At 41.7% G+C, this 27,763-nt stretch overlaps 1 protein-coding gene across 2 annotated transcripts; it reads right to left on the reverse strand.

Annotated features, from left to right (window-relative positions):
- On the reverse strand, positions 1-26,978 carry pdxdc1 (pyridoxal-dependent decarboxylase domain containing 1). Of its 2 annotated transcripts, none has more exons than XM_083978049.1 (22): positions 26,856-26,978; positions 26,598-26,657; positions 26,383-26,466; positions 25,752-25,898; positions 23,724-23,913; positions 23,151-23,219; positions 22,969-23,047; positions 22,006-22,090; positions 21,419-21,467; positions 20,311-20,412; positions 19,704-19,829; positions 18,420-18,470; positions 8,566-8,626; positions 8,322-8,392; positions 7,432-7,537; positions 6,887-7,061; positions 5,486-5,604; positions 5,271-5,392; positions 3,683-3,775; positions 3,396-3,492; positions 2,335-2,433; positions 1-1,375 (listed from the first exon to the last, which is right to left on the reverse strand). In XM_083978049.1, exons 1-22 carry the CDS (start codon positions 26,930-26,932, stop codon positions 1,047-1,049), a joined length of 2,391 nt encoding a protein of 796 aa, XP_083834175.1. In that variant the 5' UTR covers positions 26,933-26,978; the 3' UTR covers positions 1-1,046. The 2 variants fall into 2 exon arrangements, with proteins under 2 accessions (XP_083834175.1, XP_083834174.1); XM_083978048.1 differs by having other exon boundaries at positions 25,752-25,901.
- Positions 26,979-27,763: the final 785 nt, after the last annotated feature.

The raw sequence follows: 27,763 nt of genomic DNA on the forward strand, positions 1-27,763 counted from the left end.
TGTCCCTCTTTTGTAAAACACTTTTATTTTTCGAACATGACCTGTTAATGTCAAATTTGCCTTGTAATGTAATTGTATTAATGTATATTTTTTCATATAATCACAACTTTATGTTGTAACATTTCTATTGGAAAATTCCTGTAATTGTGTCCTTTTTTTTCTTCCATATTTGTAACATTTGTTTTCCTGCAGCAGTGGCTCTAACGCGCCATCACATGAAGGGAGTGTTTGAAGCTCGGGTAGGAGGGGGCCGGCTCTCATCAGGAGCCATTTTTAATTAAATACTTCTCTTCCTCTACAGATTTATTAGATAATAAATTATTATAATCAGTTATCGGGCACGTTAGATACATATTTGCGTGTAGACTATTTACAGTGAGGACTCTAAACATTGTAATTTCAGCAACACTAATTGCTTTAGCATTGAGATGCTTCATTTCAGGTGAACGGAGTGTTGATTAATCATATTTCTCTTTAAATCAAAAGAAGAAAAAAAACAAAAAAACATCTGTGTGCAATACAGCTGCTCCTCAGCTCTACGATCACGACACAATCATCAGTGTGAAAATCTGAACAGAGTTGGGCTGAACTCCATATAAAATATGTTTAAAGGAAAAATCCACCCAGAAACTCTTCACTCCACCGTGTGGGGCGAGGAGTGTATTACTGAACACATGGTCAATCAGAGATGATGTGAGTCAGAGATATTTTTTGGGAGTTTGATAGCAGAACATTTTCATTGACCTGTTAACCTCATTTCACTTCCTTATGTAGGTGAATTAAATGAAAACAACTTGTTTATGTCCAGATTCAAGGCGCTTAGAAACCTGTGGGAGAATACTCTGGCTACAGTGTAAGTGTACGTGTGGGTGGATTCCTCCTTTAACTTTGACATCCTCTCTGTCCTGACACATCAGAGGAGACAGACAGGTTCATCTGCTCCACTGCTTTTCCTCCACATTTGGAAGAGTTAAATTCTCACTGTGATAATCCCTTTTAAAACAACTGTTAGGCTGGTACCAGTTGGAAGACACCTGAGACCGGTCCTATCTCTCACTCTGCTCCACCTCTTGGTCTTCAGAAGGCCTCTCCTCTGAGGCCTCCTCACTTTCCTCCTGAGCCTGCTCCTGCTCCTGCTCCTGCTCCTGCTCAGAGGACTCCTGGACTTCCTGTGGCGAGACTTCGCTTCCAGTTTGCGAGTGCTCCTCTGGTGCAGGCGGAGGCGGAGTGGGAGGAGTGGGGGGAGTGGGGGGAGGGTGGATGCTGCTGCTCACGGTGGTGCTCTCCTCCCCGGTCCCTTCGTCAGCTTGTCCGACCGAGCTGGTCTCACTGAAGGAGTCAGAGCTGGCCCCTGAGCGGCGGAATAACCTTTGTCCTGAGAGGAGACATGAAGAAGTGAACGATGACCCACAGCAGCAGAGAATCTTTAGGGCACGTCAGAAAACCAGTTTGTGTATTTTTTTTAGCGGATGGGTGCTGCATTAAAGGGATAGTTCAACATTTTGGCCCATTGCCATAATCGCTATAGTCATAGCAGTAGGTTCGTTACCTTTAATTGTCGGTGCAATCTATTTTCAGAACGGCAGCACAGAGTCGTGAGCTACTCAGAGCTACGCTACGGAGGCTCATGGGATTTCTTGGTTTCCCTCATCAAACTCATCAAATACACAATCCAACAACTCCAAAACGCTCTGGTGGACAAGTTGTGACCTGCACATTCACCACGCTATGAGATAATAACAGAACGTTACCAGACAGAGTTGTTTTAGAGGGAAATTAATGCAAAACCGCTGATGCGTGTTGCCTTCAGGGACAGTTTTTCAGCAAGCAGTCTCTGAATTTACCTCTAAAACAACTCCGTCTCGCAACGATCCGTTATTATCTCATAGCGTGGTGAATGTGCAGGTCACAACTTGTCCACCAGAGCGTTTTGGAGTTGTTAGATTGTGTATTTGATGAGTTTGATGAGGGAAACCAAGAAATCCCATTAGCCTCCGTAGCATAGCTCTGAGCAGCTCGCAGTTCTGCTCTGCCGTTCTAAAAATAACTTACACCGACAAATAAAGGTAACCAACCTACTGCTATGACTACAGCGATTATGGCAATGGGCCAATTTGCCAAAATGTTGAACTATCCCTTTAATGCAGCACCCATCCGCTCAAAAGAAATACACAAAAAAAAGCAAGCTGAACATCAATCGGGCATAATGTGTTTATGAATTCATTTTTCCGGTATTATCGAGACGAGAGCGACTGGAACGGTCTCCAAGATGGACGGGTTGGCGACCACTGCTCTATAGTACATAATGAGAATGTACAGAGGTTAGTGACCTACCTGGCAGTCTCCTGGAGGAGGAGGCGGGGGTGTCCTGCATGGGCGACCTGCCTGCCTGCGCCTTGGTGGAGTATGTCTCCTCTGAGGAGTCCAGGGAACCTGCACACACACACACACACACACCATGAACATGAACATGAACACGTATGATACACATTGACTGACGAAGATTCACATACCTTGATATATACTCTCATAAGAGCAAAGTTGCCTGTGTGTAGCCCCAAATATTATATTGATCTATTTAGACACGTACAGAAGACGTTTACATGCGAGACATGGACAGTGATGAACCAGAGCGGAACACACTTGGTGTTTCATGTTTTTTTTTTTTACTTCAAATGTCAAGTATTGATAAAGCTGCAGTTCAAATATTATCCAGAACCAATGGAAATCCATAAATATGGATTTATTCTCTCTTTAACAATACTATAACATTGATATAATGTTGTACACTTATCCTCTCCCTTCATTTCCTCTACTTGATGCACTAAGATACACTTATGCCAGAAAACTGTACATCTGTATTTTTGTCTGAACAGAATTTATTCTGACCTCTTGCTCAGTTCTCCGTTTCTATCTTATCATTATTTTAAAGGCTCAACTTTCTCTATTTGTATTTTTCATTCATATAATCTTTATTTTTGTGGTTCAAGAAGGATGATTTATTGTCATTAAATTATATATATTTTTTAAGTATTTAAAAATCTTAGTCTAAGTGCAGACATATTTTATTGTTGTCTTTATGAATTCTACTGAACTCCTCATCTTTCCTTGACCTCATGACAACTTCTTTAGAGCTTGAGGAGAGATGATGGGAAAGTAGATTATTTTGACTTTTTGACTGTAGCACAAATGTGGTCCCAGCTGGGTTCACCACTTTTAATTGTCCCCTGGACAGTAGAAGAGTGTTGAGCTATAATCACCGACCCAGACATCACAGCATGAGTGTGAAAGAGAGACACACCAACAGTAAAGCGGTAGAGTTTGTCTGTGTGAATTCAGATGAATCATTGGTCTTATTTACAGTATGAATCACACACACACACACACATACATACCTGCAGCCAGGTTAAAGGTCTGTCCCTTTATGGAGCTTTGCACTGGAGAGAACCAGTTCAAAACAGAGCCAACCAGAGGAAGCTGTCGCAGCATCCCCTAAAACACACACACACACACACACACACACACACACACACACACACACACACACACACACACACACACACACACACACACACACACAAAATGTCAGTAGATTAACCTAGATTTGTTTTATTATACACACACAAAACCATACTCACAATTTATAAAGCAAGAGAGCAAACAAAAGTGTTCATCTACACACCTCCTCCATGAGTTTCTCATCATTGGCCTTCTGGAGCTGCAGCTCCGCCTCCAGGATGCCTTTCCTCACCACCTCCGTCATGTTCTCCAACAGCTGCGAGGAGGGAGTCACAGCCATTACAAAGGTGAAAATTAAATTAACATCAACATCTGTAAACATCTGGACCTTAACCACTGTGAAGGTGGGAATTGAGTGGGAATTCCTCCTCCTCAGTGAGGGTTTTTATACAGAATGTGAAAACGATTTTCCTGGAAAGGACGAATAAACTTCTTCTAAAATCTGAATCTGTTTCCTGTGCAGCAGCATTTTACAGTTGACATCTTTCTGACTTATTGTTTAGAAGTCTAAAGCTCTCCCACCATCAAACTCCTCTGGACCTGAGCCAGGGCCGTTGTACAGGGGAGAAAGGTGATGATAATTCTAGGGGCCCAGCGCCCAGTAGGGCCCACAAAAACCCCCAGTAGTCTAATCTTTGTATGACTGAATTATTCTGCTTAGACCCTGACTAATACTCATAGTAATGCTGCATTAGCATTAAAACAAAGTAGGCTAAATAAAAAATGATAATGCATACATAGTCTGAGAAAAAAAGTGGAAAAGTCAGGGGCCCACTTTAGTATTCTTTCAGGGGGCCCAGAATTCCTAGCAACGGCCCTGCCTGAGCTGACATCCACCTGACCTTTCTGGTTTTATTCATACAGCACATTTCATTTCATTCCAGGTGTGCTGCACACAGCTCGAGTTAACAAGGAGGAAAGACTATGCGTATATTGTGAAAATGACGCATTAGACTAATCTCCAATTAAAACAACACAGAAATACAACCATTAGAAAAACAAATAATTAGGAGCTGAAATGAAAAGTGGGAATAAAAGACCAGTTGAGATTTAAAACACACTGGTGTAGCAGCAGCTCTAACACGATCAGGCAGCATGTTGCAGCAGCAGCCCGCAGCGTGAAGGCTCCTGGATGGCCTGTTCCAGCTGACCTGAGAACACCAGCTGGCTCCTGGCTCGAGTATGACCTTACAAGCCAGCATTAAGATTAAAACATCAATTATTTTTATTTTTTATTTATTTATTTCTTATTTTTTGTTTCCTTTTTCCCCTGTAATTGTCCGTAATTAATGTCACCCCTGGGACAAGGGGTCTAGATGAATGAAAATGTAATGAAATAAAATAAAAAATTGATTGAAAAGACAAACATCAATTCTAAAATTTAGCGGAAGCCAACGTAGCGACACTAGTTACAACGCTGGCAGCTGCATTCTGACAGTAGGTGTAGACTGGCTGTCCTTTATTCGCTGCACAATTTGTAGCTGATTTGTTTCAATAAAAAGAACAACCGTCCCCTTGGTTATTCTCACTTTCTATTTCGTCTCTTCATTACTGCTCAGAGATTCACTTTCTAATTGAGGACCTTTGGCCCGATGTGAGTCTGTTGAGAATATTCTGGTCCATTCATTTGTTTTAATGAATGAACATTCCATTCTTTCATGATTTTTCATCATTTAAAGATGGGCAGTAATTACACAACGTCCACACTCTCTAATGATCTAATGATCAGATAAAATGAATGAAACAGTTACCCTTCCACTCTCCTCTATGTCCCTCCCCAGGGCAGCTATTGTATCCACCAGCTCTGAAACATCAACATCCTCAGTCACCATGCCAACGAAGATACAGTGCTCCTCGGTGCTAAACTCAGGACCTGGGAGAAGAGGAGGAGAACAGGTATGGAGTAGAGTAACATGCAGGCTGGAAGTGACACTGTTGCACAGCTGCAGGTGTGTGTAGGACGAACCAGTGGAGAAGATGATGTCAGTGTCGAGCTCCTCAAGTTTCTTCAGCAGCTCCGTGTTCATTTTCTCCAGCTCCTGCTTCTTCCTGCTCTCATCCATTCCTTCAGTCTGTGGCTCATACCTGAACATCAACACATCAGTTCAATCCACTTTGACTTGTAGAGCATCAAATCCTAATGCACATTATTATCTCAAGGCACTTTAGAGGGCAAGGTCAAGACCTAACTTTATGCATGAAAGTGAAAATTGTAGGACTGACAGTGTATCTTTTGGTCATTGGATTTTCTTTTGATGAATAGGAATTAAAAAACAAAATACCATTGGTTTATTTGATTTTCATGTTGAAATATAAAAAATAAAATTGAAACACAAAGCGTTCTTCTTTTTGAGTGTCAAAAAGAAATTGACTAATGTTCTGCTTTACTTATGTTCTATTTCAGAAATAAAGAAACAGACCAAAAACATTTTCATATTCTGACACCTAAAATCATTTATAAGGCAAGAGTCTTCACATGCACACACACACACATTCACCACATACAGAGCAGAAGGAGGGAAAAGGGAAGATATCGCAGGTCCATACCCCGGTTATGACTTTTGCCACCTTTTTTTTTATTGTTTATTTGACGAGGACAATGCACATTAATGAACAATTAGTGACGCGCACATCACGTCATGTAAATATGCTGGATTTAGCTCAAAGCTAATTTCCATCCGTAGTCCTCACATTTAAAGACGGACAGACAGACCATACAAATAGATAACAATAAGCCTCTAACTCCAGATGTACGTTGGGGACTCCAATCATCAAGCTTATGTTATTTTCAGCTCAACATCCCACCAAATTTGTTTAAAAATCCTCTTCCGCCCTCACTTTCATCTGATATGTGCACATATTTCAGGCCTCGTTTGCCATGTCTAAAATCATATCTGTGTAGGGCTTCAAAGACATTTTAGCCTACAGGACCACAGGTACCTTAGTGCTCACTGCTCATTGGAACTATCGCCTTGAAAATAACAACATCTGATGTCCGAATGTGAAAAAACTGTGTTTTTGGTCTGTTTTTTTTAGTTCCTGTTGTCTAGTGATTTTATCTTTTGTTATATGAAATACAACATGAAAATCAAACTGTCTTTTCAATTTTAGTAAATTTCTTTTTGACACTCCACAAGAAGAACGCTTTCTGTTTCAATTTTATTTTTTGTATTACAAAATGAAATGTGTGAAATTTGTTTTTTAATTCCCATTTTAAAAAAGAAAAAGAAAAAAAGAATCCAATGACCAAAAGATACACTGACCCCGAGTGCATACTCTGACAAACTGATCTGATATCAGATTACTCTGAAGCAGCTGAGGGTTCATTAATCTGAGTTTGTTTTGTGACAGACAGCAGAGGTCTTACCGGACGGCTCCCAGGCCGGGCCAGCTCAGGTCCTCCATGTATCTGAGGGAGGCGGCGTGTCGCAGGCTCTCCTCTCTGAAGTCCTGTCGGAGGCTCATTGTGGAGCTCATCACCGGCACCAGCTCCATCAGCTTCTCCACCAGGTCCTCCACATCCTGCTGCTGGGTCCCCAGCACTGGGTGGGAGGGACAAGTCACAGACCTGAGTGTTTCCCGCTGACAGTTTAAATCTCTTGAATTTAATTTTTTTTTAAAAACCTTGGCAGTTGTGCTGCTGAGGACCTGTGTTGATGTTGTGTTGACTGTGAAGGTTTTTGTAAGAGCTGATGTTGAGACCCCAGTGAACCAAAACCTGACCTTTGATCACTGAAATCTGTTCAGTTCAGTTTTGAGACAAAATGAGCGCTTGTGTGAAGTTTGAAGAAATTCCCTCAGCAAGACTGAGATATGTCCAAAAGAATGGGACAATGGAAGTCCCCGACTCCCACTGTCGCCAGCATACAGGTTGTGTTGGTGTGTGTGTGTGTGTGTGTGTGTGTGTGTTACCTGCAGCAGTCAGGAGGGGGCTGAAGCGAACACAGGTTCCCTCGTCCTCCAGCTCCACCACTTCTACTCCACTGGTAGGAACCAGCTGAGAGAGCTGCTCACCCAGCTACGGACATTTAACAGGATAAACGTGGACTGAGTGATTGGTCAATTATGACACGTTCGTGTTAAAGCACTGACAACAAAACTGCCTGTTTGATTTTGTCAGGAAGGGTTCAGTTCTGCCAAACTCTTATTTTTTTCATTTTCTTTCCATTTGACCCCTCCGAACAAATCAGAGCAGCAGCGGCCAGTGTACAACAACATGAAATGAACCAGAGTAAATGTACATACAAACAACTCAATAAACACTCAAGAGAAAATACATAAGATTTTCTTTAAGAGTTTAATTTTTTTTTTAGCAAAATCTTTGCATTGCGAAATGATATTAGCTTTTGAAATGTATTTGGATTTACTTTTATTTTCTAATAAACTCCTTTCTGTCTTTATTCAAGAAGGGACAAACAATTACATAATGATATTCATCTCCTTGATCAACAGTCAAACAAAAAGTACACAGTTGTGGAATATAATCACGGTTAAAAATCTAAACATACAAAACCTTTCAGCAGGTCTCAACATAGTCAAATGAGGTTGGAAAGAAAAATCTATCACCATGACATAAACGGTACCAAGTCATTTCTCATTCAGTGACAGAGTATCCAACTAGGATATGAAGTGAAATGCTGAAAGTGAAGACCCTGTCAAACATAATGCCATGAATGGTTTATATTTATTAAATCACAGCGAGTTAATTCATTTGACCCACACTAACATCTGTCCAACCTTCACCAAGGTCAGGACCGGTCGTTGTCAGACTGACTTTCAAAAAAAACAGAACACACACTCACCCATCTGTTGAAGGCATCCATGACCTCTTTCTCCCCGGCGCAGTATCCCTCCACTGAGCCTCCACTGGATGCTACAACACAGCACAAAGGGAAAGAAAGCAAAAACCAAACATATTATGATTGTGTTGTACGCAATGACTTCATTTCTTGGCCTCATCTAATCTAAGACAAAAATGCCATCATAAAATTCAATAAAAAACAGGGTCTTGTCTCGTCTCCACCATGTTAGTCAGGTGACCCTCACCGGCACTCATCTCCTGGGAGAACTTGAACAGAACCACAGGAGAGTTGAGTTCATCCTCCACCTGTTGGACACACAGACAAACCACTCAGACAACCTGAGGCATTCATTTCATTACATAGATCTGGTCAATAAACATTCTTAATGACATGCAAAACAATTACCATACATTGAAATGGCGCAATGTATTTAAGAGCTTGCTCTGAGTGTATGTGTATTGAAGCTGCACTGTAAGTTATGTCCATGGTCATTGGAACTGTCACAAATGTTGTGTGGAAGTGGTGGTGCTCTGAGTGTTATGGAGCAGCCCAAAGCTGAGTTACAACTCCAGTTGTCAGGACTTGGAGTGACCCAAGACCAAGCTGACACTTGATTTATGTAACATTAAAGAACTAACTCATCAGTAAAGTGCACTGGACATAACAATTTCTCCATTATCACTGCAAACATATTTCAAAATAAAGTCCATGAACCATGCAAAAAAATTACTGATGCAGGCTGCACCATGACTGGGTTTTTGAGTACATCACCCAGGGTTGTCTCCTGTTTAGCATCATCTTAATGTTCATGTCAAATTCACCTGTATCATTTAAAGAGGAATTGCCTTTTTTTTTTTTTTTTTACAATCTGGACCTTATTTCTAGCATGAAATACGATCATTGACTCACCCAGATAACTTTGGTGTCATTACAAGTCGTTCTGATGAAATTAGCTCCAGCCGAGAGCCGCGTATATCCGTATAATGTGAGTCTACAGGGCAGCGGAATGCAGCCTCTAAATAACACATTATCTGCCGCGAAACTCGTTCATTTCACCAATATTTTGTTATGATACGCTAGTGCTATTCCCCTCTGAGTCCGGGGTTAGCTGTTATCAACATCCGGGGTCTGTAGGTTGACCTACTAACCTCTGACCTGGATGATGTCATCTCTGAGCGCCGCGCAGCTCATTCTGATAATAATGATTCCACTTCGGCATTCGAGTTAATTTTTAGTGCAACTAGCCAGAGCTTTAGTAAGTCCAGGTTGTGGAGAGGAAGCCTGTGGAAGCTGAACTTCAACCAGCTGCTCATTTTGTTCTGACAAGTCAGAAACAAGCAGAAACAAACCATAGCATTAGCGGTAGCAACAAGCCGTGCCGTAAGGCGGTCAGAGATGACATCATCCAGGTCAGAGGTCAGTAGGTCAACTACAGACCCCGGATGTTGATAACAGCTAACCCCGGACTCAGAGGGGAATAGCACTAGCGTATCATAACAAAATATTGGTGAAATGAACGAGTTTCACAGCAGATAATGTGTTATTTAGAGGCTGCATTCCGCTGCCCTGTAGACTCCCATTATACGGATACGCGGCTCTCGGCTGGATCTAATTTTGTCGGAACGACTTGTAATGACACCAAAGTTATCTGGGTAAGTAAATGATCGTATTTTATGCAAGAAATAAGGTCCAGATTGTAAAAAGAAACAGCAATTACCCTTTAAAGCCGGAATACGCAACTTCGCCAGATTAGAGTTTCTAAAAATGTTGATGAGTTGTGTTCTTACGTTCTCCCAAAAGCTGTGACTTTAATCATGGCAACATGTCATTGGTTGTCTGTTAGTGACATCATGATCATGTGTCAGTATGTTTGTCTAACCAGAAGCTCAAAATAACTTTTATCTTGTTTTAATCCACCTGCACTTAATAGATAAATACATGGTGGGTCTACATTTGAACTAGATGAAAGATTTAGTCATCGGACGTCTGGACATGAAGTTATCAGAGAAACAAGCTGAGGAAATATCAGAGAGCTCAGCTTCCAGCTGCTGGAGACGTCCTGTCCTGTGTGCACTGCGTCAGTCAATCACTGATCTTTAACATTTTACTGCTTTAGTCAGTGTTTCCATCAGTTGCGCTGGTAAGAACCTCCAGATATCTGGACCATAACTTATCAGTGGAACAAGCTGAGCAAAGCTTAACGTCAGCTTGGTTTGCTAACATTTAAATGCTTCTACTCACTTGGTCCATTTGTTTTGTAGAGGACGATAATTTTCTGGATAATCAATGAGCCTGATGAACACAGTGATGGCAGTACAACTCCCATAATCTTTCACAACATCACAACATCACCAAACGCTGTCTTTTGTTCTGGTTTTTAATTTCGGGAGCCCAGAGACAAACCGTCAGCAAACAGCTGATCCCCTGGGAGTTCCATATGATACAACACTAAGACAGGATATAAAACCCAGAGTGAAGCTGATCATTGATGACATCCAGGTGAGGGGTTAAGGCAAGCATCATGCCTGGGTGGGACTGAGATGAGGGCTAGTGTTTCTGAGGTGTAGATGTGAGGGTCATGAATAATTCACATGCATGTGTGTGGTGTTGTCGGGTCAGAAAACTAGAAAAAGAAATGTCTGTTTGTCGAATGGTAGTTTCATCCAGGCTTGGTCTGATCAAAGTTACAATGAGTGTAACACCGTGAATACCTATCCATCATATCTTGCCCCTCTCTATCAACACCACCTGTGAATGTGGAGACTTCAACCTTCAGACATGATCATAGTCTGTCTGAAGTGGCCAAAGACCTTAAACGTTTTCAGAAATGGCCGTTTGTCCTGTTTGTCGCGCCTCCTTCCATGAGTTTCCAAGAGTTGCCCCACGAGTTTACCCGAGTAAGGAAAACAAATTTAATTGGGCGTTATCGAGCGGGCGGGATATTCAATGGACCGAGCTCGGTATGTGTGTGTGTGCGAGTGTGTTAAGCTAACGTAGCTAACTGTTAGCTAGTAGGCTTGCTATGTTATAGCTTGCTAACTTAGCTAGTGAGGCCAATGCGGAAAAAAAACTACCCCACTTTCACCCCAGATTTACTCAAAAATAGAATTTTGCACAAAGTTTGGGCTACATCATCTGATAGATGAGTGATTACACTAATGTTAAGACCCATAGTGGGCTCAAATTCAATTTTCTTTTCTGAATACCTTTAAGGCTTTCAGTGTATCTGATGTACAGTAGCTAGACTCTCGGTGCGCTGCCTGCAGGATTGCTCAGATCGCTGGGGCGTTTTCCCTCTAGTGGCGGGCCAACACTAGATGAAGCAGTCTCACACAGCACCCAGGACTTAACAACAGGCAGAGCTAACAAAGACAACTTCAGACTCAGAAGCCAAAACATACAACTAATGAAGTTATCAGATGAGCAGGAAGGAGAAACAGTGGAGGAGACGAAGGAGAGCTGAGCAAAAAGAGAAAAACAAAACCATGCCATGAAAATCCCCGACTATGACAACAAATATCATCATCATCATCCTCATCTGCCTCAACTCAGACTAGTTTCAACTTACATCCCTTTTTTCCAGAGTAATACAAAATATGAACCATTTGTCTAATTTTGTTAAAAGGGATAGTTCAACATTTTGGTCCCTGGTTTAATCCCTATAGTCATAGCAGTAGGTTCATTACTTTTAATTATCAATGTTGTTTTGAGATCAGCGGGGCAGAGACGTGAGCTGCTCAGTGAACACAACGGTACAGGTCCCCGGTCCCCCTCACTCTGTATGTCTGTGAGAATGAGACAGATGGACACAAAACCTGAAAACAAGATGAGCCCAGGTCTGATTGTGGCCAGCGCAGAAACAGAAAGGCAACTGTAGTGAGTATAAAGTAGTCATAATAAACATATAAGTTTATTATAAGATTGCCATGGATGTCATGGACACAATATTGACTGCTAAGTTGTTGAAACAAACACAACCTGATGGTAGAAGGAAGTAACACAAAAGTGCACAACGAGAGCTAGTTAGAGGTGTTGGGGACTGAGAGAGGAGATGCTCTCTGAAGAGAAGAAGAAAGAAATTCCTGAAGGTAGAGGGATGCCCAGGGAACCACAGAGCAGAACAGTCTGGATTATCTTGTGTACAGGTGATGGTGATGTCAGACCAAATTCCTTTTTGAGGAACACAGTCTAAGAAAGAGCACGACACGTCCCAGACCCAGACGTCTCACTGAAAGCAGAGTGACATGGCCTTTCAGGATGAATGAAGAACAGGCTGCTACGTTTTGGATCATCTGGACGAGTTCTGGACGGAAGCCCAGCAGAGGAGCGCTGTCGTAGTCCAAGAGAGAACGGCCCGGTCAAGAGCTGGCATTAATCCTTAGCCTTGTTTACAGCATACTGTCGCTGCACTGCACATTTGTATATTTGCACCCAAGAGCTTCTTATAGCTACATTTAACAACTACTTTTAACTTTGTATTCTTGATAATCATTTTCCACACACTCCCTTTCAGTAAATAATAAATTGTTGACTGCCCACATTTGAAAAGGAGGAGAACCTCAACAATTTACTGTTGACTAAATGACTAAAGCCGTCAGGCTCAGGAGTAAACCATGTGTCCTTAAAGGATAATTACCGTTTTTTACATCCTGGACCTTATTTCTAGCATAAAATACGATCATTTACTCACCCAGATAACTTTGGTGTCATTACATGTCGTTCCAATGAAATTAGTTCCAGCCGAGAGCCGTGTATATCCATATAATGAAAGTCTACAGGGCAGCGGAATGCAGCCTCTAAATAACACATTATCTGCTGTGAAACTCGTTCATTTCACCAATATTTCATCCAGGTCAGAGGTTACCGGTAGTTAGTAACAGCTAACCCCGGACTCAGAGGGGAATAGCACTAGCGTATCATAACAAAATATTGGTGAAATGAACGAGTTTCACAGCAGATAATGACACCAAAGTTATCTGGGTGAGTAAATGATCGTATTTTATGCTAGAAATAAGGTCCAGATTGTAAGAAACGGTAATTATCCTTTAACAGTATCAAGTCTGGATATTTCAGTTGGAAGTTTTCAAATCATTTTTTACTCATCAAATGAGATTTTTTCTAACAAGGAAGTCATTGGACACAACAGCACGACATATTCATTAATTATTCATGACCCTTGTATTTCTTCAAAAGTCAACAAAACATATTGAGTGTGGAGAGGCATTCCCTGAAGTACCTCAAAGGACATGCCTGAGTGGTCCACATCCTAAACAATTAGGAAGAAGTGAACAGTCCGTCAGCCAATGGAGAGACCCAAAAACCGCTAAGCTGATGTGGGTGAAGGAAGATGGTCAGGAGTGACAGGAAGAAAGAAAAGGGAGAGAGGGGAGGGTAAAGGGGGAGGGGGCTGGGGGCTGGGGGTGGAGGGTACAGGCAGAGGCTTGGTCCCACCTACAATAGAGAGCATGAGAGAGCCCAGAACGTCCCGCAGTGAAGCCCCGGAGATAGGCGGGATCGACGGCACCACGCCCTGGAACCAAGGCAATCCACACTGACTATGGCTACAGCTGTACACACACACAGACATGCACTCACACGCACACACTCGCAGACGCACGCACACCTCACATCTCACCAACAAAGAGGCATTCTGATTGTTCACTGCATCTGGCTCACAGTAGTTTGAATGTATCATGTCATATTGTGCTACTGAGTGGCTGCATGGATACAGTGTTCATGTGGTGGATGCCAGTGAACAAGCTTCATGTCAGGTCTGTAGCCCCTAAGACTGTTGTCAGTATCAACACAACTGTGTGTTACCATGGTCAAAGCCTCCACGAGAGAGATCTCTGTCTCTGTCACATCCTACAAACACACATGGGGTTCATCTTTCAACTCTTGGAGTCAAGTTAACACATGAAGAGCTTCTGATCCTCTCTGCACCTGTGGACTTTCTCACCAAATATAACAAAACACCAAAGCTGCCCTTCATATAAAAAAACATCATAAATTCATCAACATGTTTGATTATAATAAAATAAATGCACCACAGTTTTGTAAGTTCTTCCATGTACAGTGGGCTGGAGAACTCAGTGTACTGTCATTTAAGAACACATGCAAATGCATAAATGAGCTGGATCAATCACACAACACATGAGCTGCAGATACTTGTATTTCCAAATGTGTCTTTTGAAGTTATTGAATAACAAGGAACAAGGTTCATCACTTTCTTCTTCATTTGTATTTTTTTTTGCCTTGAGATATCGATAGCGATAGAGACAGCGATAGAGACAGAGATAGCGATAGAGACAGAGATAGCGATAGAGATACAGACAGAGATAGCGATAGAGATACAGACAGAGATAGCGATAGAGACAGAGATAGCGATAAAGATTGCGATAGAGATAGTAAGGGGCCGTGTCCACCAGACGCGTTTTCAGCGCTCTGGGCGTCTATTTTACATTCAAACCCTATTGAGTTGGGCGCTCACAGCGCTCAGTGCCCTCGGCGGAAAAACGCCCTCGGCGCTTCTTTATGTCGCGGCGGTCAGAGCGCTTCGAGTTGAAATCTGTTCAACTTTTAGAACAGCGCCGCGCTCGTCAATGTCACTTTTCCCCGCACTGACCAATCAGAATCAAGAAGGGGCGGGACTTACGTTACCGACAGCAACACAACCGGAGACGTGGCTCGGTTTATATCATGACCCACACTTGTATTGAAGGTAGCCGACCTCAGGGTCCATGTCAAAAGCTGCCGCTAATGCTGTTGTGTATTTCTGACACTCGTTGTAGTGTTTACATTAAAGTAACATTGCAGAGTTTTTCGGCCTTAAAATAATGTTTCCAGACTCATTGCAATGGTAGAAAAATGGTTAATAGGATGAATGGTGCTGCCGCCGCAGCCTGAGCGGGGTCGCGTCGGCTGAAACTGCACTATGTAACTTCCCTGCACGGGTACGAAACACCGCCCCCCCTTCTCCCCCCTCCTCCCCCTCCCCTCTGCGCCGAGGGAGAGACGTGGTGGGTAAAAGCGAAACTACGGTTCTCCTCCGCTCGTCCTCGCCGTTGTTGCCGCCGCCGCCGCCCCCCCACCCCACACACCCCCTCCCCCGACCACCCACCACACAGTCTCCTTGCAAACATGTGGGAAATACTGTCGTTTATTAATGGGAATAAACGCTGGATGCGCTCGCTGATAAGTTTCGTTTTCGTTTTTCCCCCCAGACGATAGCGCTTCTCAACCAGATGGTGGAAGCACTGAGCTGAAACTCCGCAATGTTGCTTTAAACAAGGCAGGAACACGGAAGTGTCAGAGGACTCGTTTTGTAACCTAGCAATAGTGGCATTCTGACGAGGGAGATAGAGAGCGCTAAGCGCTGTCAGAGCTAAAAACGCGCTTGGTGGACACGGCCCCTAATAGAGATAGCGATAGAGAAAGAGACAGCGATAGAGATACAGACAGAGATAGCGATAGAAATAGCGATAAAGATTGCGATAGAGATAGTAATAGCTATAGATAGATAGATAGATATAGCTATAGATAGCGATAGAGACAGAGATAGCAATAGAGATTGCGATAGCCATAGCCATAGAGACAGATAGCGATAGAAATAGAGATAGCTTTAGAAATAGATAGAAATAGAGACAGCCATAGAGATAGCGATAAAGATTGCAATAGAGATAGAAATAGAGATAGTGATAGAGATAGAGATAGCAATTGGGATAGTGATAGAGATAAGGAGAGAGAGAGAGAGCACCTTCATGGTAACTCACCCCCACTCCACCTTCGTGTCCACTCCTGTTGTGTTGTGGGATTGCACTTGCAGCACGTCAGTTTATTATTTGCATGTTTTCCCAAGTTGCAGTGCACTGGGCTCTATGGGTCACCATATCTGTTTTGTGATGGGTGTAATTATCCATACAGACACAAGCACCTTCAGTCTCATGGCGGCGTGTCAGCTCTGATGAGATGGGGCTCATTAAAAACAAAGATCTAAGTGGATGTTCCCTCCAGCTGCCGTCACAGTTTGATGGGCCTGACGTTTATCACTCTAATTGCAGTTCACCACTGAGATCTATCAGCAGCTCAGATTGACCCCCTGCTTGCTCCAGAACATCCACTATAATCTCTTTATGGATCAAAAGATGGTGATATTCTAGATTTCTTTATTGCCATCAACCTATGTAATGGAAAAACAAAACCAACAATGAATAGATATTTACATTATCATTTACAATGAGCTGAGGAATAATATCTTTTTAATGTATGATCGGTGCTGTGCTGCTGCTGGAGCCTCAATTTCCCTGAGGGTAACCTCCCAAGGGATTAATAAAGTACTATCTATCTATCTATCTATCTATCTATCTATCTATCTATCTATCTATCTATCTATCTATCTATCTATCTATCTATCTATCTATCTATCTATCTATCTATCTATCTAGTTGCTAACAGTTAAGCACTAGTGAATGAAACAGAGAGTAGATTAAATAAATAAACTGTGACTTATTCTGTTGTATTTGTTGTTGTGACCTCTGACTGTTTAGTGACAGTCAGAGGTCACCCGTGTCCCGCTCAGTGAATAATCGGCTTCAGAGTGATATATTACATTATAACAACCCTTTGTACTTTAGATGTATTGACCTTGACTGTAACAGTATTCAATTTGTCTTTATTTTACTCCACTAACATTTTTAGACAGTTAGCCCTAATTCAAATATGTGATTGGACGAAATTCTATGCTAATGCAGAGTACAACAGAAGTATACCTGTACTGTATACTTCAAACGTGGCAGTAAGTCACTTTTGAGAGATATTGTTGGCTTGTTTTGTTTTTTTGTGGCATTAATATCAAATAGAATATGACCAGTCTTGTTCTGTATTTTGACTCATGACTGTGAGACACACACATGTCGTTGTGATGTCAGGAGGTGCTGAGAGACACACTCATCGTTTCATGGCAATAAGAAGACATGGAATAAGAGCAGATACTGCAGTGACTTCTCTGTATGTGAGGAGCCTGTGGACAGGATGCACAAAATGACCCTCACTCTTTTTTCTTTTTTTTTTTAAGTATATTTTCACCAAATTGCGTCACCAGTGTCAATTTTTTTTTTGCATTGAAAAACACTGACAGAGTAAACTAAACTGTCATAATGAAAACATGACAAAATCTTGTTCATAAACGATGGTGTCAAGACTTCTCATTTTGATGACACTGACAGTTTCATTGACATGAAATATAAAGAAATAAATGTGTGATTACCTTGTTGTCGTCCAAATATGTATTCATGTATGTATTTACGGACAGTTAGTATGTGTATGTGTTCTATCCTATGTGGTACAATATTGTATTCCACTGTTGTTCTTTTGGCAGAGGGACTGTCGATGAAAACTAGCTTTTTAAGCTAATTCGGGTGCATTTACATGTGTTTTTCATACAATGTTTATTAATGTGCATTGTCCCTTTTCAAATAAACTAAACTGAAACTGAATACTTGCTTTTGAGGAATGAGCTATCCATTTTGAGCAAGTGATGCACTTTTGCAGGTTATCCACTAGGTTTTGCAGTTTGTACTAATTGTTTTGAGAAATGCACTAACTGTTGTGCAAATGTTAATAGTGATGTGAGAAATGCACCAATCAAAGCGACGGAGAAAAACTGTAATGTTCTGTTGGAGCCACCAATCACACATTAGTAGAGTCTCTTCACTGAACAGAGAAGTCACTGGTGCAACTGCAGCTTTAAAACACCCAGCATTCAAGACCACTACCCCTACTGGAGTTTACTACCACTGGTAGTTGTGATATTTAATTTCATAATACTCTGTTGCACACCTATAATATTGGTCTTGATGATGATTTTATTTCCTCAGTGTCATCTTTCTAGGTTGTGGGCAGTGGTGCGAACATGATACAGAGCTCTGTTCTCCGGTGCAGGTGCTGACAGATTTATGAATAGTGATATAAAACTAACTACCACTAAAAACCCCAACGACTTCACTCACAGAGGAGAATCCTCTATCATCTATCCTCATTAGGCCTGATGGTCTTTTATTATTGTGGACATTATGTGAGCAGTGAAGGAAGATCACCTACCGATGTCTTGATGGAAGACAGTGACTTCAGTTTCTGTAGGAGTTGTTGGCTCTGGAGGAGAGAGAGACGTGACACACCACATTACATTTCTGTACAGTTTCAACTTGCTGAACGTCATCACATCTGATGAATTCAAGGTGCGGTTTAGCCTAGCTTAGCATGTGTCTCATTTGATTAGTCTCGGCACACAAAAACACATGTAGCGACTGTTAGGGATGGGCATTGATAAGAATTTAACGATTCTGATCATAGGCGGCAGGTGACCCTTGTGCACTTTGCCTTAATGATGAGCAGTGGAAGCTGATTCATTGCACACATCTAAAGTAAAGTTTATACAGCACATAGCCAACAGGTGAAAATTAATTAAATATTAGAACATTATGCTGTTTGGTGCTTCAATAAATTGCCAATAACAATGATGAGGTCTATAAATTATTTGGAAGGTGCTCACACTCACTCAATTTTATTCTTATTTTCTTACCTCAACCAATATTTAGGCCAATATATTTTGTAACTTATGTTATGAAAATAATTTAGAAGGCCTAATTATGAAAAAAAAAAGCCTAATAAATATTGTAAATGTTTCATGTTTTTTGATTATTGTTATTATTTGTTTAGAAATCAGGCCAATATGTACATAACAACAATAACTGTATGAAACACATTGATTTCTGATCAGAGTGACTGCTGACTTCACAGATAAAGACAACAGAATCATCTAAGCCTGGCTGTTAGCCTGGTCTGGAGCAGGCTAGCTGCAGAGAATAAATCACCATAGTAACTTGATCAGGATAAATGTAACCTGCTTTCGAACAACTGACTTGAGGCTAAATTAAGCCAGGATAACAGACCATAACCAACATAGCCCGGCTTAATCCCTTATCTAGGTTTCGAACAACAGGCCCCGCGAGCTGATAAACTAAAGGCTCGCAAAAATAACAATCCAGTAAACAGCGACATCGACTCTCGACGTGAGAGCAGCATGTGTCCGCACGACAAAGTGTCGGGTTACAAAACAAACAGGCAAGGCAAGGCAATTTTATTTGTATAGCCTGTTTTTACAAACAGGCGATACTGTCAAATCACTCAATCAACCCCCACACTTTAGAGGCTTCTGTCTCGACGCCGTGTTGTTTGGTTCGGAAACTCGCGCATTTGCAAAAAATCAATCAATCCCAAGAATTGATCCAAGTTGGAACCGGTTCTGAAGAGGAAGCGGTTTTCGATTCCCATCCCTAGAGACTGCGACTGTGTGTGGTTTAGAGGAGGTTTAGTGAAGCTCACCAGTGCAGTGGCATGTTTGATCTTCTGGACGATCCCATTATGACCAAGGTACTGCAGAGAGAGCCAGAGAGGCAGCGCTCGCAGCTTCTCCACCGGCTGACTGGAGGTCAGCCCAGCTGCCAAAGACTGAGAAACACACAAACACACACACACATTGAGCAGTTAGGCAGGTGAAGAGATAAACAGCTAATCCATCTTATTATTATTTTTCTGTCTCTCACACAGACAGTGTTGGGCATGCTATTTTAAAAAAGTAATTAGTTATAGTTACTGGTTACTTTTCTCAAAAAGTAACTGAATTACTACATTATAAAAGTAACTAATTACCAGTAAAAGTAACCATTGAGTTACTTTTTTATAAAATGCTCAAATATGTCAAATTACTTGGACTCGCCCCTCTAACCTCGCGTTCATCTGGAACTGACCAACTCACTCAGTATCTCGTTGTATGGTCACATGAAATGACAATAAAGTATTCTATTCTATTCTGTTCTAAAACACTGAGGTCACCATAGTGATACTTAAACACCTGATTTCGAAGTTAGTAGAAAATCTCCACCAAGTCCAAAGTTACAAATTCATGCATGGCTCCATGAAGGGACCTTACCAGAGCGGGATCTTCATGTCTGTAGAGGGTGACTGCAGTCACAGCAGGCAGCCCCAGCCACTGGCCTGGTGTCAGTGTCATACTATCACTTCTGGTGGCCGCCTGGAACGATACACACAAATACAAAGAAAATCAATCAAGAGTGAAACAAGATGGTGAAAGTTCTCTCACAGGCTGCACCATTGTTCATAAACTATGATCCTTAGGTTTGTTTCACATCTTTTTGCCATTGCAAAGCAAAACAAGGGGAGCAGCAACCTCTGACATAAGAATGCACGGTGCTGATGTTCTTTTCATTTGCAATAATAGAATGATAATGTTTTAAAGGTTCAGTCTGGAGTTTTGTGCCTAAAAATAAACATTAGACTTGTGAAATGAAATTCATCTTAGTCACCACCTATGGGCTTCTAGTCCTGTGTGGTGGTAGCTATGTCTGCAGCGCCCCTCCCCCTGCCAGTATTTTGGTCTTTTGCTTTGTTTTTTTGTGCACGTGGACGTTTCTGGGTGGAGAAAGCGAGAGAGTCGCTGTTTTCTCTCCAGCCAATGACAGAGCTCAGGTGAAGCTACGTGCAGCAGAGTAGGAGGCTCAGGGCTGCTAGTCGCACGAGCTGTCCTGGATGTTAGCGAGTGCTAGCACGTCTCTCTCTCTCAGCAGCAGTCAGGAGTGCAAAGAAAAAGAAACACAGCCCGAGTGAAGTGCTGGAGCTTCGGCTAGCAGTAGCGGTTAGCATCCGCCGCTAACACCCGCTTCCCAGCTCACCACAACGGTATAACAACATAACACTGGAGGCTCCCGATGTTGGTGACGGCTGGGTGTTGTCCCACGGCTCCAGCGCTTCACTCGGACTGTATTTGCTTTCCTTTGCGGTCCTGACAACTGCTGCTGTCAGGGGCAGGAGGCTACACAGTTGAGCCCGAGAGGAGGGGCCCAGTTTCAATATTTTGTTTACAAACTGCAACGAACAAAACTCCAGACTCTACCTTTAACAGTGCACATATTGACCTTGTCTGTGTGTATTTAGACCTGTGTTTTGTGCAGCCTTTTGTTAACCTGAGAGTATTTGTTTTATGCTGGGTGTGTGAATCAAACATTTGAATGTGAGATTACCATGACAGCAGATGTGGTCTGACCCAGTGCCAGGGTTGCCAGGTTGACCCTGCAGAGCAACAACAAACAACAATGATGATGATGATGATGATGGAGCTGGGAGACTTCAGACACTTATTAGACCCGACAATATCAAAGCAACAATGCTGATGTGGTTTTACAGAATGGACTGATGAAGTGATGCTGGCTGTCATTTGAAACCAGTCACCTTCACCAACCGGACAAATATCAGGAAATATGATCACAGTCTCTCCATCCTGGGTTACAGTATCTAAAAACATTACAATGTCACAGTGAAGATGACTTTTTACCACTTTAACATAAAATGTCAGAACTTATTTTCATCCTTGTAGACATTTTTGTAAAATTACATCATAATTAGTCTATGCATTTGTGTTTATGTGAGGTCACAGTGTGACAGTGATGAAATTCCCTCAACAAGCTCCTGATATACTGGATCTATGACCTTTGACCATCAAAGTCTATTCAGCTCATATTTCAGTCCAAGTGAATGTTTCTGTGTGACTATCCTATCACAACCACAGGAGATAACCACATGCTGATGAGATGTTGTAGGACTGACTCACCCCTCCACATGAAGCCAGATGTTGTACTGATCACACAGGTCCTTCAGGCGACCCAACTTGTCTGTATGACCTGCCCCGGGGGTGCCTGGGGGGGTAAACACACACACAGAATTCAAGTAACATTTAAACTACGGAAAAAATAGTAATCTGTAATAGACCGAATCGCCTTGTTGTTTACAACTACTTCCGGGTAGAAAACCAGCACGTAATTTGAATGAGAACAGTAGTAATGAACGAGAGTTTAGCTATATATATCATATTTTTCACGTCCTGTCACCGTTTAGACAAATCTGAAATGATTGAAGAAACACTACTATTTCTCTGTGTGTGTTTTGTGTTGCTATGTGTTGTATTTATTCAGTTTGGGGGAATCTAGAAAGCGTCTAGAAAGCATCAGTGGCTGCAGCTGACAGGGACAGCTAACGGCAGTAGCTAAGCTAACAGCAGCAGCTAAGCTAACATCAGGAGGTCAGCTGTTAAAACCCTCCCATTGTCGGACACGACATGAAACTACTTCAGTTAGCTCAGTCATGTTGTAACTCAGATATCCGCTGGAGAAAATATTTTTTCAGACGTTTATTGAGTCACTGAGTTATTAAAGTTAAACAGGTAACTGTTAGCCCAGCTAATCTATGATAACCATGACTAATTACAAAAATGTGCACACATAAATAGTAATGTTTGTCCAATCACTGGTTTTATAAACTTTACAAGCATCAGATTAGTCTAAACGGCGATATAGTGACGTGAAAAATTTGATATAGCTAAACTCATCCGTCACTATTGTTCTCATGCTGGTTTTCTACCCAGAAGTAGTTGTAAACAACAAGGCGATTCGTTCGATAGTACTAAACTTATCTGTCGATCGACTATTACAATGATCAATAATGTCTGTAACTGCTGACATGGACAACTTGCATAACACGCAGACAGAGCGAGTGTCTGTCTGTGAGTGTCCTTCACCTGCGTTAGCGATCAACAGCAGAGGCAGCTTCCCAGCCTCCACATCCTCTCTGATCAGTTTGTCCAACAGGGCGACATCCTGACAAGGACACACACACAGGACATGAGCCACAGTCACTCTCACTCCATCTACCTGCTCTGTTGTGTGTGTGTGTGTGTGTGTTTCATCTGTGCTCTCCTACCATTTGGTGCTGGGATCCAAAGAGGGTGTTGCATGGGACTGTGCACAAACTGGAGAGAGGAAGGCCGAGCTGAGGACACAGAGAGAGACAGTCAGTTTCTATTGGGTATGCAAACAGATGGAATACAGTCCTGTGAAGAATAATTAAAGTATCTATCTATCTATTAATATGTATACTTATATGATATGATTTATTCCCACCTGTTGCTGCTGTTTTCTGCAGGTGTAGGTATGATTTAATGTGCCATGAATGTATGCAAAAGACAAATTTCCACTAAGATGGACAATAAATAAATCCATCCACCCACCCATCCATCCATCCATCTATACAGTATGTACTGCATAATATTTAAATGATAGTTATCATCATCATTTCAATTGTTCTACCTGAAACTGCAATATAATAATAATATATGTATGTGTCTTACAGCAAAGGCAGAGGGTTGGATCTGGGATTGCCTCAACTGTTATTCTATAACAATATTCTAATGAAGGTTCCATCCATACTGGATTTAAAGCAGCTATTTGTAAGTTTTGTGTTTCTGTATGCATGTACGTATGTGTGTGTGTCTACCTGGCTGCAGAGGTGTTGTCCCAGTCCAGGCCTGGAGGACGCACTCTGGTAGATGATGGGCTGTTTGGCGCTCAGCACTGAATAACCTTCAGAGGCGTACTCCTCATAGCGGGCGTTGATGATGAGCCGACACACTTTAACCAGGCCGTCCCTGTTGTCCTCATGGAAGTAGGCCGAGGCGTTGTCATACCTGAGGGACACGTCACATCCAGGTGGAAAGACTCAATACTGACAGCCAAGACAAGACCCTGAGTGTTGAGCTGCTCAGACTGAAAGACATGTTATTACTGTATCTCATTAATAGTGTGCCTATGACAGCTCTTATAAATATATTACACACAATAGTCTGCTTCAGGCCAAAGAAACTATTTTATAAGTTTAGAATTTTTACCCATCTGCCATATTCAGAATAAAATAATACATTTACTGAAACCATGTATGGTAAACAGGAGCCTTCTGTGAGTCTGAGTGAGTCAGTCTCCATAGACTCCCATGTTAAAATATCCAACTTACAGTTTTTTTTACGATCGCTAGGACCCGTTGTTCAGTACTTTAACACTTTTTCAAAACTCTTCACACAGTTACCACAACATCAGCCTGTGTGGGCTATACAATTAACACATTTTTTCCCATACTCGTTCATTTCACCTATATTTTTATGATACGCTAGTGCTGTTCCCCTCTGAGTCCGGGGTTAGCTGTTATCAACATCCGGGGTCTGTAGGTTGACCTACTAACCTCTAACCTGGATGATGTCATCTCTGAGCGCCGCGCGGCTTGTTGCTACTGCTAATGCTACGGTTCGTTTCTGCGTGTTTCCGACTTGTCAGAACAAAATGAGCAGCTGGACGAAGTTCAGCTTCCACAGGCTTCCTCTCCGCAACCTGGACTCACTAAAGCTCCGGCTAGTTGCACTAAAAATGGACCCGAATGGCGAAGTGGAATCATTATTATCAGAATGAGCCGGGCAGCGCACAGCGATGACATCATCCAGGTCAGAGGTTAGTAGTTCAACCTACAGACCCCGGATGTTGATAACAGCTAACCCCGGACTCAGAGGGGAATAGCACTAGTGTATCATAACAAAATATTGGTGAAATGAATGAGTTTCACAGCAGATAATGTGTTATTTAGAGGCTGCATTCTGCTGCCCTGTAGACTTTCATTATATGGATATACACGGCTCTCGGCTGGAGCTAATTTTGTCGGAACGACTTGTAATGACACCAAAGTTATCTGGGTGAGTAAATGATCATATTTTATGCTAGAAATAAGGTCCAGATTGTAAAAAACGGCAATTCCCCTTTAACTTCTTTTACACACAAGCTCAACTATGACCAAAACAGTAGATGTTAACTGATACATTTTCATTTGCTTTCACAGTTTGTCAAAACAGAAAACCTCATGAGCATGAAATTAACTGTTTTGTTTAACAGTTTTGAAAAAGTGTTTAAAGTGTTGACTAACACTAATAGCGATCATAAAAAAAGACTGTAACAGCAGAAATAAACATGTCTACAGCCTGGTAAAAAAAAAAAAAAAAAACTCTGGTCTCTACGGTTCATTTCCTCCTTCATGGCAACTGTACAGGGACTGAAATTTTATACAAGTTACTTGATTAAATTTCACTGAAGGTTAAAGTCTGCATATTTGAGCATGTGCTGCTTTATACTGTCTATCCTGGTGCACAACAGAAATGTCCTAAACTTCAGCTTCCAGCATTAGAAGAACATACTACTGCAGGATTTAGTATCACATACGCCTTCATCCAGTGAAGGAAGATCATTCAAATACAGGAAGCAGAGCCCAGAGGTCTCTCAGTACACAAGTGGAAAATTGTAGAAAATTGTAGAAAAAACAAAGTTCATTCATGAAGATGATTTATAGTGTTTTTATCTAGAGTTGAAATATTTGCCATCTTGAGGGACTAGGCATTTTTAGCATATTTAGAATGATATAGAACTTCTCTGCACATGAATAGTTAGTGTTGTGACAGTAGATTGTGATCGTCTGTGGCCTCAGTCGTACCTGAACAGTCTGCAGATCCACAGCGTGGTGTCAGACAGGATCCGGGTGGTCAGCTTGCGCAGGCGCTCTCTGTCCAGCACCGAGATGTAGGCCGCCAGGCTGTGACCCAGCAGCGCCATGTGACCCTGTTCACCCACATTCTGCATCCTACTGGAGACACCAAAACTGTACGCTGAGGACACAACTCAGATACTAAGCTTCAAAATAAGAAATATGAAAATAAACTTAATTGATTCAACTGTGTTTTATAGCTTTCACTGCAGTAAAATTTATATTTTATCCTACTGTATAAGCTTTTTCCTCTCCAGGTACTCTGTTCTGATCTGTTTCATACTGCTTTTACTTTTATGTCCCGACTTGTTTCATTCTGTTTTATCACTTCTTATCTCTTGTTATCTCACTTCATTAGTTCTATCTCATTTAATTGCATCATTACATTCATCACCTTACTGTGTTGCTCCTGCTCTCAACTTATGTTGTAGGATTCTTGTGTGGCCTGTGTAGCTTGCTTGGGCTTTCATGCATTTTATGCCAGTGTTTTTGGTTCTTCTGTCATAGTTCTTGTATATTTCCGCCTTTGTTCTTTTATGTATAGGCACTTTTTATTAAATATCACACTATTATTCCTTACTGTTGGCTGGGCTTGTCCTCCGTCTCCTCCTCTTCATGAATGAGGCTGTGAACTAAGTGCAGAATAGTGGCGACATCCTGACCACTGCACAGAGAAAAAGAAACTAATGATCATCTTCAGCTCCTCGCCTCCTCTCCACAATAACAATCATTTTCTTTTGTTTCCAGTCACTTCCTTCAGAGACTGATGGAGGTGTATGTGTGTGTGTGTCTTACTCTCCCTGCAGCGGTCCAGGGATGTTGGTCCTGCTGAAACGTCTCTCTGACCCCACCTCTCTATACAGATGGACACAAACGCAAAAATGTGAAGACGCTCCGCTCTGATATATACTGTCATCTTACATTCTTGTGCTCTTTCGCTGGAAATTCAACCTTGAATGGACTTTTTTTTCCATTTTCCATGATTGAGATGCCACAGAATCATCTGACTTGTATTAAATACAAAACGAAGAAAAAAAAAAAGTCTCCTTTTACCTCTGTCCATCTTCCAGGATCTTCATGGCCTCACTCAGATTCTTGCCCACTTGAACCAGCATGGAGTCCACCATCATCTATAGTGTATGTGTGTGTAGGTGTGGGTGTGTGTGTGTGTGTGTGTGTGTGTGTGTGTGTGGGTGTGTGCTGGGACAAGAATATGAAAACAAACAGATTAAAATCAATCAGTACACACACGCACAGACACAAATGTAGACAGACAGTGTGTAGTGAGCACACCACACCTGTGATACTGTAACAGTAGCTGACATGAACCATTTAACTCAGTGGTTGCCGACCTTTCTTGACTCGTGACCCCATTTTGACATGACAGATTTTTGGTGACACCAACATTTTTTTGGGGCCAGCTCAGATATTTTTATATGCTGCATTTTATTTGAACTCAATTTATATTCAAGAAAGTGAAAGTATAGAATACTGTTGTTTAAGATTGTGTGTGGTGTTTTTAATCAGAATTTAAAAAAGAATAATAATTATTTAAAAAAGATTTTTATCAGAAATTTCAGGCGACCCCATTTGAATTTCAGGCGACCCCACGTGGGGTCCTGACCCCAAGGTTGAAAAACACTGATTTAACTGGACCTTTACTGATTATTTGGAATCAAATGAGAACAGGTGTTTGGTAGTACAGTACACCTCTCTGGTGTCATAAAGACGCAGGGTAGGCTGAGAGAATAACAGCAAACATGTTCAAATAGAGACCTCTAAATGTCATTAAAAATTAAGACTTTCCTATCACTGTATGACTGAACTGTCACAGCAAATACTGGTTCAGAGCTAGAATTTTTATTTTATTTTTATGATTACGATGATCCTGGATGTTCCCTGAGTGGCCGACTATGAGATGGTAACTCTACACACACACCACACAGCAGAGTGCTGAGACA

This window comes from Trachurus trachurus, assembly GCF_905171665.1.
Source record: "Trachurus trachurus genome assembly, chromosome: 8".
In the NCBI taxonomy this organism is placed as follows: Eukaryota; Metazoa; Chordata; class Actinopteri; order Carangiformes; family Carangidae; genus Trachurus; species Trachurus trachurus.